The 12,048-nt window shown below is 54.5% G+C and overlaps 1 protein-coding gene across 1 annotated transcript; it reads left to right on the top strand.

The window, feature by feature from the left end:
• Nucleotides 1–1,939: 1,939 nt before the first annotated feature.
• Nucleotides 1,940–8,090, top strand: LOC311204591 (uncharacterized protein; the record flags this gene model as incomplete). Its single annotated transcript, XM_084280998.1, has 6 exons — nucleotides 1,940–2,294; nucleotides 3,129–3,202; nucleotides 5,995–6,245; nucleotides 6,783–6,867; nucleotides 7,496–7,591; nucleotides 7,850–8,090. The coding sequence occupies 6 exons, from the start codon at nucleotides 1,940–1,942 to the stop codon at nucleotides 7,910–7,912; spliced, it is 924 nt and encodes a 307-aa protein (XP_084137124.1). The 3' UTR covers nucleotides 7,913–8,090.
• Nucleotides 8,091–12,048: the final 3,958 nt, after the last annotated feature.

The raw sequence follows: 12,048 nt of genomic DNA, 5'->3' as shown, positions 1-12,048 counted from the left end.
AGAGGAGCGGCTGGAGAGGGGCGTGTCTATGCAAATAAAGATCAGAGGTGCGCGCAGGGGCTGCTGGGAGTGCTCGGTGCGGAGCTCTCCGCCGATTAACGGAGCCGGGAGCAGCGGATCCCGGCGGGAAGAGGGGGATAGGCAGGGGAATGTGAATGCGAGGGGGACCTGAGGGTGTTTCGGGGCAAATGTGTATTAACCGTGTTTTGTGTGAGTGCCGGCGGGGGTGTGTAGAGGTTCTGGTTGGCTGTCAGGCATCGGTGCTGGGCTTTTTGGCTGAGATGAAGTGTAATGTCTGTTCTTATGAGTTTAATACATGATACGTCCTTCATGAGAAGACTTTATATTCAGTAATTTTTTTGGTCCTGCGTGGCCATCCCGATCTCTTCGCCCCTCGAGGGATGGGGGTGCCTGGAGTCGGGTCCCGGTGAGGGGGATAAACCCGGCTTCCTGCCTGTCTCTAAACAGACCGTCTGTCTGCTGACAGGTGGTCCCTGTCTGTCGCGAGTCACAACCTTGCTCTCATTTATTTTGTTCTCCTTAGCACCTTTCCCTCCAAGCATCTTGCAATAGTTAGTCATTGAATTTACTCTTATTTATGTGTAAATTATAAATGCGATTTCTTATGCTCCCTTCTATACGTCCACCCCCATCAACCATGCCACTGTCTTGGGAACAGCCTGTGCAGTTTGCTCTGTCCCCAGATCACAAACGTTCCCTTCACACCCTGAGCTCCTGAGCTCCTTTGTTAATTCTTTCTCCCCCTCCCTCCCTTCTGCCAGGATGTTCAGCAAGGAGAGAAGAAGACGGACAAACAGCTCCTCCAACAAGGGAAGGGAGAATGGCCTGGAAGCCCGGCTGACCCGCTGCCCGCCAGCGCCAACAAGTCATGACAGGGAGAATAAGCCCTGCCTTTGTGGTGGGGACTTTGTAGCTGGTGTAAATGGGGCTGGGGGCTTCATCTGCTCTGTGCTGAGAGAGGCAGCATCTAGTTCTAGTGCTGGCAGCCTGACTTGAAGGCAGGAGATTCCCGGTGCTGGCTGTTCAAAGGGATCGATGCTCCTCCCGTCTGACACGGAGGAGTTTTGCCTCGGTGGGGAATCCTGTTCTCCCCGGGAAGGAGAAACGTGAGGTAAACACAGGGGGTGCCGGGATTCTCGGGGTGGAAACCCGGGGGCACCCCGAGAAGCCTCACCCCGGCTGCCCGCGCAGCTCCCTCCCTCCCCGCATCCCCGCCCTTCTGGCTCGGGCAGGGCAGGGGGAGCGGGGTGGCTGCGGGACCCAGCCGAACCCAGCGGGACAGGGGAAACCGACTCGTTCCCGCCCACTGGGTTCGGCCATTCCCGCTGGGTTCGGCTGCCGGTCGCGCGTCGCCGTTGCCCGGGCAGCCGGTCCGGCCGGTCCCGGGCGGAGCCGTTAAACGCTTCCCAAGTCCCCGCTCCGTGTCCCGGGACACGCGTCCTGCCCACCCGCCGCTCTCGCTCAGTCGAGCCTTCGGCCATGGCTGAGCCGGTCTGTGCTGCGGGAGCGGAGACCGGCCCCGAGCGCCGGGAGAGCGCTGGGGAAAGGGCTCGGTAAGCCCCGGGAGCCTCCGTCCTCTCCCCCGCTGAGCAGGGGGGAGGAGACCGGAGGGGGAACCTGCCCAGGGGCCGGGCCGCCGGCCGCTCCCACCCACCCGCGTCCCTCGGGCCGCAGAACCTGCGGTGGGGGGGCGGAGAGAGAGAGGAGAGGAGAGAGCCGCCCCTCTCCTGCCCGGGCTCTGCCTCCCCAGACAGGCGGCGGGAGGAGCCAATGGCGGGGCTGCCCCGCACAGCCCTGGGAGGGGCGGCCGGGCAGGGCCGGGCCGGGCAAGCGGGGGGCAGAGCCGGGGAGGGACGGCCCAGCCCGGCCCAGCCCAGCCCAGCCTGGCGCTGCCCAGGGAGGGGGAGCAGCACCGCGCATGCGTGGCCGGCCCTGGGCCACACACCCCCCCGTTGGCTCCTCCGCGTTCTCCCTGCCCAGACAGGCAGCGGTCGGAGCCAATGGCGGGGCTGCTCCGCACCCTGGTGGGAGGGGCCGGGCCGTGCCGGGCGCGGCGCAGGATGGGCGCGTTCCCGCCGCGGGCTGCCGGTGCTTGTGTCCCGATGGCTGCTGGGGCCCCTCGGCGGCCTCTTCGCCGCCGTCCGCCGCGCCCCCCGCGCCGTCCCCGGCTGCGCCGCCGCTGCAGAGGCCGCCCCCCAGGTCAGCGATCCGCCCCGAGGCCGCACGGCCGCCCGAGGGCCTCGCCCCGTCCCTGAGGCCCCGCGGCCTCCCGGGTGCGGCCTGCGGGACCTCTCCTCGGCGTTGGAGCCCAGGGCGGGAGCGGAGCTGCGGGTCCCCCCGCCCCGAGAAGGCCCCTGGCGACCCCGCCCCCCTTGGCCCCCCGGGGGCTTTTCCGTCTGGGAAGCGGGGAGTTGGGAAAGAAACGGGCCCTGGGAGCGCGCGTGGGGCAGGAGCAGAGGGCTCTGTGTGTGTGTGTGTGAGGGGGAGCAGCGGCTGGGGGCGAGTCCCGGCGTAGGGCGTGTGGAGACACGGGGCTGCCTTCCCGGGGCTGAACCGGTGCCAGCGTCCCGGAGCTCCCAGGCACAGATGGGGGGTGGTTGTGGGGTTGGAAGGGACCTGAGAGACCCATCTTGTTCCGGCCCCTGCTATGGGCAGTGATGGCCGTGCCGTGCCTGTGGCTTCTGTGTCCCAGGGTAGAAAGAGGCAAAACTGCGGGTGTGGATGGTGAAACCCCCGGGGAGAGTAACTCAGCGTTGTACACAGGGGCATTGCCCCGCTGAAGGGCAGTGTGTGGCTTGGGGGGGTGTTAACCTGTGCAGAGTAAAAGAAAAAGCCCCTTCCACGTTAGCCAAAGCCCTGTGTTTGGTGCTGGGAACAAGCGTAACTCATGAAGAAGCATTAACAGAAGGGAATTACCCCACTGTAGTGGGATAATTAGCGGTGCCTTGGCTGGGAGAGGTGGGGGATGCTCTGCGGTGTCTGTGAGTGTGTCTGAGATGATCCCAGGGGGGCTTGGAAAGGGAACTCCAGCAATTAGCTCTGGGAGTTTTGCTTGTGTGAAGCTGAGCCGTGGTTGTACATCCCTGTTCTGTGTCTTCTCTCCACAGCCCTCATCTGCCTGTGGAACATCCTGATGGGCAGGAACCTCCAAAGCTACAACCAGGTGGCGCCCATGACAAAGGTAGTTCACAGCCCTGGTTCTTCTGGGGTTTGGTGTCCCTTGTAAAACTGAGGGGTGTCTGAAACTGCAGAAGGGTGTGCAGCTTGGAATGAATCCCAGTGCTCTGGGTGGGATCGAGGAGCTGGGCTGCCATGCAAATGGCGATCTGAACCCCCTCTTAAGTCACGCTGTCATGTGGCCTGCTTTTGTTGTTCAGATGATGCCATCCCTGGGTGTGAAGAGAAGGCTGAAGAAGCTGCTGCTGCTGCGGTGAAGGTACCAGCCAGGGCAGCAAGGAAACGCCGAGCTTCGGGCAGCGATGCCGCTCCAGGAGCAGAGTCTGTGGGAGAGGTTAGCAGAGACTTTCCTGACCCTGTGCAGCCTCAGGCTCTTCTTTGCCCTTGACAGCAGGCGCCTCTTGTGTGCTGGGTTTGCCTTGCTCATGATTCCTCAGGTCATCAAGGGAGAGATGCAACATATAGATGGGCTCGAGATCGAGGGGTGGACTTAACCATGGATGCTATTGCACAAGTTATCCATGAGTGTGAGACGTGTGCCGCAATCAGGCAAGCGAAGCGCTTGAAGCCACTTTGGTATGGAGGCCGGTGGATGAAATATAAATATGGGGAGGCCTGGCAGATTGATTACATCACCCTCCCACGCACCCGCCATGGCAAGCGCTACGTGCTTACGATGGTGGAGGCAACCACTGGCTGGCTAGAAACATATCCCATATCCCATACCCCATGCCACTGCCCGGAATACAATCCTGGGTCTTGAAAGGCAAGTCCTATGGCGACACGGCACCCCAGAAAGAATCGAGTCAGACAATGGGACTCATTTCCGAAATGCTCTCATAGACACCTGGGCCAAAGAGCATGGCATTGAGTGGGTGTACCACATTCCTTATCATGCACCAGCCTCTGGGAAAATTGAACGATATAATGGGCTCTTAAAGACTACACTGAAAGCGATGGGTGGTGGAACATTCAAACACTGGGATACACATTTAGCCAAAGCCACGTGGTTAGTTAACTCTAGGGGATCCACCAATCGAGCTGGTCCTGCCCAGTCAAAATCTCCATGTACTGTAGAAGGAGACAGAGTCCCAGTGGTACATATGAAGAGTATATTAGGGAAGACGGTTTGGGTCATCCCTGCTTCGGGCAAAGGTAAACCCGTGTCTGGGATTGCTTTTGCTCAAGGACCTGGTTGTACTTGGTGGGTAATGCAGAAGAATGGAGAAGTTCGATGTGTACCCCAGAGGGATTTGATTTTAGGTGAGAATAGCCAATACAATTAATAAGGTAGAAATTGTATTATAATAACTGCTCTGTACATTCATTATTGCTATTATTGCTGTATGTTGTTGTATGTTGTACCAATCGAGTTCCAGCCGGAGTCATACAAGTCAATGAAGGAAGAGTGCCACGATGACGGGACCAAGACCTGGTGTTCCAAGAACTTTTTCCTCCTTCCCTTTGAAAATGAACACCTTTGATTCACAGACTATGAACATGGACCATGTCAGCTGTATCGACTGAGAGCCTGAGATGCAACGATCCAGTGACGCATATTGACACCATGAGAGACTGTTACGAAGAATGAAGCCTGAAAAGCATCATGGACTAAATGTTCATTCACTCAACAAACTCAGAGGAATGGACTAAGGGAATGATACCTGTATGCACATATGTGCGTATACATGTGTGCACACATATATGTGTGTCTAAAACAAGAAATGGTTGGATTTGGTCATGACGTAAATGGTATGGAATAAGGGGTGGATAATGTCCTGGTTTGGGTCAGGATGGAGTTAATTTCATTTGTAACAGCAGATGAATGCTGTGTTTGAGAGTAAAATGGGAGTACTGCTGATAACACCCTGATGTTTCTAGTTGCTGTCAGACAGTCAAGGACTTTCTCAGCTCTTCATGAGAAAGGAGGGGCGAAGCCAGGACAGGTGACCCAACTGACCAAAGAGAGTATTCCACGCCAATTACGTCCTGCCCAGGATATCGGGGGCTGACGGGAGGAAGGCCTGGGGCGGCTCCGGGACGCGCGGTTCTTGGGGGACGGTCGGGTTCTGGGACGGCTCTGGGTGGCACGGCCTGAGTTGTATGGTTTGGTGAGAAACTGCATTGTGTATCAACAGCTTCATATATTTTGCTTTGAAGTCCTGTTAGTATTGATACATTGTATCTTTCTGTTATCTTAGTAAACTATCCTTATCCCAACCCACGGGCCTCTTAATTTCTTGATTTTGGGGTTATTTGCCCCTTTCTCTTCCTTTTTCCCTTCCCTTACTTCTCACCCCCCTTCCCTCTTCCCTTTAACCTGCTCTTTTCCTTAAAGGAGCAGGCAGCTGCGTGGATCTTGGCCCTCAGCCGGGGTGAAACCACGACACTGCCCCTCTGGTCTGCCCGAGTTCAGAGTCACCCAGCTGAGTGTGAAGAGCCTCTGCACAGAAATGCCCACTGTGTTTTGTCATGACACCAGTGCAGGATGTTTGACAGTCTCGTTGTACTTTAGGTATTTGTTTTCCTTTAGCTGTGGCTCCCCACTCACATGTAGACAGTTGTGTAGGAATAAATTGTCTCCTTTCTGGTGCTCTGACATGTATCAATGCCAAATGCCGTGCTTATAAACACTGTGGTTCTTCTCTATTGTTTTTTCCTGCCCCACAGTGCTCCAGCCTCCTCAACTGCTGAGGCCTCCTTGACTGCTCCAGCCTTCCCCCCTGCTCCAGTCTTGTACAGTGCTCCAATCTACACCGTTGCTCGAATCTATTCTGGAGTTAAATCACACTCCAGTCTTCCATCCTACTGCCGTGTGCCATCCTACTACTGCCGTGTGCCATCCTACTACTCCAGCTTGCCATCCTACTTCCATTTTCCATCCTACTACTGCCACATGCCATTCTACTCTGCTGTTCCACCCTTGCTCCGTCTTCCATCCTTGTCCGGTTTTCCAACCTTCTCCAGTCAACCAGTGACAACTCTGTATCAGCTGGACCAACAGAAATATGGAGGAGATCCCTTTCCATCTGGGACTCCAAAGACCTGTGAGTATCCCCATGATTCGTACCTGTCCCACTTGGTGGGTAGACTGTAGCTGCACCACACAGCAGGAGGACGTAGTATCTGGTTGTCGGGACTTGTGGAGGGTGACACATTACTGCACCCCCTTAGGTACCCGCTACTTAACTCAGGCTTGTGGTTACATGGTGCTCTTCAGTCCTTTTTTCATGCTGTTGGTGACTCTCTCTGTGGCAGCAGAGCTTTGAATCCCCGTAAGCTGGTGGTTGTAACACCATGTGTTGGAGGGCAGACAGCAGGTATTGTCCCAGCCCCCGGCCTGGGAACTTCCTCTGCCCAAAAGCTTTTGTATTTCCTCTTCCTGGAGGTGCACCTGGTATGTGGGTACAGGGTGGGCATTGCAGTTCCTTGCTTGGTTCTCCTGTTCCTCCTCTGACAAGGGGTGATCTGGAGGGTTCTAAATGAGCTTCTGCTGTTGTGGGAGTCTCCTTCAGCAGCTGGCTTTTTGTGGGAATAAATGCTGGAGATAAAGAGGATCTTTTCTTCTCTTTTGGGTTAAACAGCAAATTCCTGCAAGAAGAAAACCGGGAGAAAAGAAAGGTGGAGCTGGCTTGTTCCCAGGGGACTCCTCACAGCACAGAGCCCCACGTAAGTGAGCGCTGCTTGGGTTTGGAAAATGAACTGTGGCTCCTTGTGGTGAGGGTCTGAACCCGTCCCAGTTCAGCCCAAGTCATCAGCCCAGAGCTTCTCCTGTTCTTATGGCACCACCTCTGGCTGCGAGCGGAGCGGGAAGCTGGGTTGGACTCTCCAAGCAGAGCCTCTTCTCGCTGGCCCAGTGCTCTCTTTGCTGTTTTGGGGTTGGGGTTTGTTTCATCAGTCTGCCCCATTCAGGTGAATCTGACTTTGTCCCCATTCCATAAGTTTTTAAGGATCTGTTGAGCCCTTGTCAGAGACCGTAGGCTGCCAAACCCAGCTCTGGGATGAGGATTGATTCTGGCTTGGAGCACAGAGCCCGGTGTGTGACAGAGCAGGGGCTGGTGCCAGTGTTTCTCAGGACATTCCCTCCGAGGGAAAAGCGAGGCCTCAAGCCTTGATTGCAGAGACACGGCGCTGTGCAGAGCTGGGTGTGCCGAGAGCTGGGGGGACCCGCCGAGGCTGCGGGAGTGGGAAGCGCATCCCGAGTTGGGTGCGGTTAGCGCAGGGCTGGTGTGGGTAACGCCTGCTGCTCGTCCTCTGAGGGAACGGCACATCCTCTGCCTTCCTCTGCCTTCCCTAGGAAATCCCTCAGCAGCAGAACAGCAGCGACTGTGGGGGTTTCGCCTGCCAACACGCAGACAGCATCTCCCAAGACGAGCCCATGACCTTTCCTCAGGTGAGCGAAGGTTTCCAACAGCTCCAGAGCTTTTTTGCCCTGGGTTTTTTCAAGAGCTGGGGGAGGGGAGTTCAGGCAGCAGCCTGGGGCAGGGGCTGAGGGTTTGTACCTCTCCTTGGGCACGCGCTTGCTGGGGTCGGCACTTTGGGGTGGCCTCAGCAGGGCAGAGCTGCGCTCCCCGTCCCTAACGAACCGGGTGTTTGTGCCTCCTTGCCACCCTGACTTTCTATTTAATGGCTTTCTCTCTCCTCTTTCCAGAGTCACATCCCTCACTTCCACAGGAAGATGGTGTGGGCCATAATCCACCAGCAGCTGCTGTGAGACGGGCACCACTGCAGTCACACTGTGATCCCCTTGGACTGACCCTCGTTTTAGTTTCTCTTCTGAAGTTTGACCAAGTCCCTGCAACGTGGGGTTGGGTTTGTTGTTCTGTTTTTGTCTGTTAAATGTGCAAAGAGAAATATTTATTTATTTTATTGCATTAAATATTTAAATTCTATAAAAAAAAAAGCCGTGCTGGTGTGAAGCTGTTTGGGACCGGAGCGGCGTTGACCCTATAAACAATATGTCATCAATCATGTTGGAGTGGGTTTTTTGGGGTTTCTTTCTGTTATTTCCCCCTTATATTCTCACAGCTGCTCTAACTCCTTTAAAATCAAAATCGAATCCTACACTAGAACCAAAATAACGTAGAAGTGAAGCTGTTTTATTAGGGTGACTGTCACATTTCCCCCTTTGAAAGTTTTGATAATCATACTCAATACTTTCACATACTCAAATTGTGGCTTCATTGAATGTCAAATTGTCATGTGCAACTTCTTTAAGAAGTTGCAATTCAACTTCTTTAATCAAATTATAATTTATTTTTTAGATTGAACTGCTATTGATATTAGATTTGTATTTATTTTCTTATCCAAACTTGTTCACCTGCTTTTACTTGCCAAGTTACAGGTTTGTAACGGGGCCTGTGAGTGTGATAAACAGAGATACTTCAGGTTTTATTCATTCTCACTTCTTTTATTACTATGACGTTAGTGCTATGCCTATTCTCTTAAAAAATAGTAATTAAAAAAAAAAAACCCAGTCCTGTATCTGCTGCAGATGGACTAATAAAACTCTAGTTTGACAGGATCTTGAATCTCCTGGCTTTGTCCCCATCTGCAAGATGTGCATCCTGGTTTTCTGCCTGCTGCCCCCCTGTCTCAAGCCAACCCACTAGAGGTCTAGAATTGCAACAGTTGCCAGGGACCTCTGGTGACCAACCAGTGACATCTCTGTCAGAGGGGCATCACCTGGGAGGTCACTTCCCAGAGGGGAAGCACCTCCAGCCTTGTCAGGGGAGATCACCTCCGGTCTTGTCTGGGGAGATCACCTTGAGCAGGTCACACACGACGGTGTCCAGGTAGGTTTTGAGTCCCTCCAGAGAAGGAGACTCCCCAGCCTCCCTGGGCAGCCTGGGAGGAATTTCCTTTTCTTCTTTTCTTCATTTCTTAAATCTTCTCTTTGATGGCTCAGCCGGGTGACAGTAGAGATGGTAAAGCCGGTATTTACTCCGTCTGCCCTTTCTCCAGACTTTATCCTACCTCCTGGGTCTGGGATTCCTGAGGGCCCCTTCTAGACAGGTGGATCCTGTCCCTCTCCAACAGGTTGGAGTCACCAAAGAACATCCCCTTGTTGTCCAAGCCAACCCCCTGGCCTTAGTACCAGCCGTGTAGCCAGGAGTTGAGAGGCGTGAGATTTCCCAGCCCGTTCAGAAAAAGGAGGAAAAGCCAACTTGGGCACCAGTGTTTTCCACTGGCACCCCCAGGGCTTTCTGGTCTTCTTGATTCTGCCTGGTGAAATTGTTTGAAGTATAAAGGTGAAGTCAGGTGAAATCCAGAAGTCTATTGGTGCGAAATGTCCTGATATATGGTCTTGGGTGAGGAACTTGTTGTGTGCTCTCTGGTAGGGACGTGAATTTCAGGACTGGAATTCAGGGACTGAATTTCAGGACATGAATTTCAGGACTGGGAAACGACCCAGTTGGTGCTCATAGAAACACCTTCAGGCATTTATGAAGCTTCAGGCTTTGTGTTACTTTCCCACTGACGATTGTAAGGTGCTTTCTTGTTTCTCTTCCCAGCTGTAATCCCTGAGGCTGTGTAAAATGGCTGGGCGCTTCCACAGAGTCCTCCTGTGTGCCATACCTGGAGTGCTGGCACTTGTTGGCTGCTGGTGGCTGTACTGCCAAAGGAGAAAGTCTGCCACCTTTAATCAAGAAGAAAGAGCCGCTGAAGAGCAGCAGGAAACACCAGCAGCGAGTGTTGGGGCGAGAGAGGCAGCCTCCAAGGAAGAGCAGTGCCCGGGGGATGAAGCCTCAGCCTCCCTGCCTCTGGAGATGGCGAGCGTTGCGTCCTCTGGCTGTGCACGTGCATCTGAAGGTGGGACGAGTGCGAAGGCCCCGCCGCAGAAGACAACGTGGTCTGGTGCATCAGGCCAGCAGTTGGATTCACAGAGGGTATCTGCAAGCCAAGATGTGCCTGCTGAGCAGAGCTCAGCACCAAGAGAAAAGCCTCCCACTCTGGCTCTGCCTGAAGGCAGCATCGTGCCCCACAGTAAAGGGGTGCATAAAGAGGATGCTCTGGCCTTGCATCTTGACGGTACCAGGGCAGCAGGAATGGGTGAAGGTCACTCAGGAGGTAAGGGATTTCCAAATCCTCCTACAAATACATGGGGACCAAGTGTTTTATGTGCTGTACCCCTTCTGCTTCAGAACATGTCTAAATCTATCCTCTCCCTCTAAATCTATTCCTCTCAGCAGAGGAATATTTGGCCCTTGTACAGGTGGGTATGCATTTGCTCTCAGAATTCCCATCGCTGTTGGCTCTGGGTGAATTTCAGGGTCTGCTGCAAAGGGGTGAATGGGCTGGTCCCCTTTCAGCATGGAGTTTACTGTCTAAAGCTGAGGGTGTGCTTGAGCAGCCCAGTGAAATGGGCCGTGTCTGGGTGCTGAACACCCCGCTGCTTTGAGACCTGCTCGTATGAATGGTTTCTGCTCCCGTTGAGGCAGCCTCCAGTAAGCACGGGGTCCTTCTCTCTTTATGGGCTGCTGCTGAATGGATGGATGGCAGCAGGTTTCTGAGGTGCTGCTGGGCGAGGCAGAGACGTGCTCTGAGGAGCTGTGGTTGAGTCAGTTGGTTGCAGACCAAGTGCCCTTGAACCCTGTCAGTTCTGTGTGAAGAGCTGGCATGGCCCCCCACGTGCTGAACTCCAAGTCAATGCTGGCCACATGTTTTTACAGCAGCATACACACCCTACTTTCTGTGTCCTGCATAGACTTGGCCAGCAGATGAATGCCTGCTATTCCCAACTGGATATTCCCACCCTGCCAACTCCAGTAGAAGGCAAGTAACTCAACTGCTCACAAGCTGTTTGCTTGAGAAACTTGTAGGGTCATGCGAAAGCCCAATGCCCCTGAGCACGGTGGTGGCAGACAGACTTGAGAGTCCAAGGCAGCTCTGCTGTGTCGCAGCTGCAGGCGGGTCTGATGGAGGGGCAGGGGTGTGGAAGGGAGATGGGAGCAGCAGAAGGAATGCTGTTGGTTCTCAGGAGGTCGCTGTGCAGCGCGGCTGATCCGCCCGAAGGGCTCGTTTCTGGGCATCCACTCACCCTGAGCTCTTCTGCTTTGCAGTTGGCACGATCTGCGTGGCTCCGGCTCTGGATGGGGCGTGGTTACGGGCTCAAGTCAATAGGTACTTTGAAGAGACCGGTGAAGTGGAGCTCCGCTACGTGGACTATGGAGGCTACAACAGAGTGAAGATCGACCAGCTCAGGAAGATCAGGTCTGTAGCTCCTCTGCTGCTGCTGCTTGGATTGCTGGGAGCGTGGTCTGGGGTCTTTGGAGGGTCTTTACTTTTAAACTGAATTCCTGCTAAAGCAGTTGATTAATTGCCGTAACCTTCAAGGACACAGGAGAAACTTAAATCCATCTTCTTTGGGTTTGTTCCCTTTTCCTTCAGGTCTGACTTCTTATCGCTGCCTTTCCAAGCAGCAGAAGTTTTGCTGGACAACGTGGTCCCGCTGGCAGGTAACGGAGCTCTCGAGACGTACCCTGGTGGTGCTCTGGCAGGTTTCCCTGGGTGCCAGCTGTGTACCAGCCTTGATTCTGTCTCAGCCTTCTCCCTCCCCTTGCGAGCGCAGCCTCTGAAGGGACTGGAGTGAGGGCTGGAGAAAACGTATTTTCTTCTAAATGTGTGAGTGTGGCACAACCTGTCAGGCTCCAGGGGAGAGATGGGGAAGGGCCAGGCTTTCTCCTGTGTGGAGGGAGGAGAGAAGGAATGACTTTACTGAAGAGCAGGTTGGCAGGACCTTCAGGGTATAGGTGAAGTAGCTGGAGCTACTCTGCCACCTACTGTCCCGAAGGAGTTACCAAGGCAAATTTAGCTTTTAATTTGCTAGACAAACGCCTGAGATTTTCC

The sequence above is a fragment of the Gallinula chloropus genome (assembly GCF_964237585.1).
Source record: "Gallinula chloropus genome assembly, contig: HAP1_SCAFFOLD_110, whole genome shotgun sequence".
NCBI lineage: Eukaryota > Metazoa > Chordata > Aves > Gruiformes > Rallidae > Gallinula > Gallinula chloropus.
This window is presented reverse-complemented; position numbering and strand designations above follow the sequence as displayed.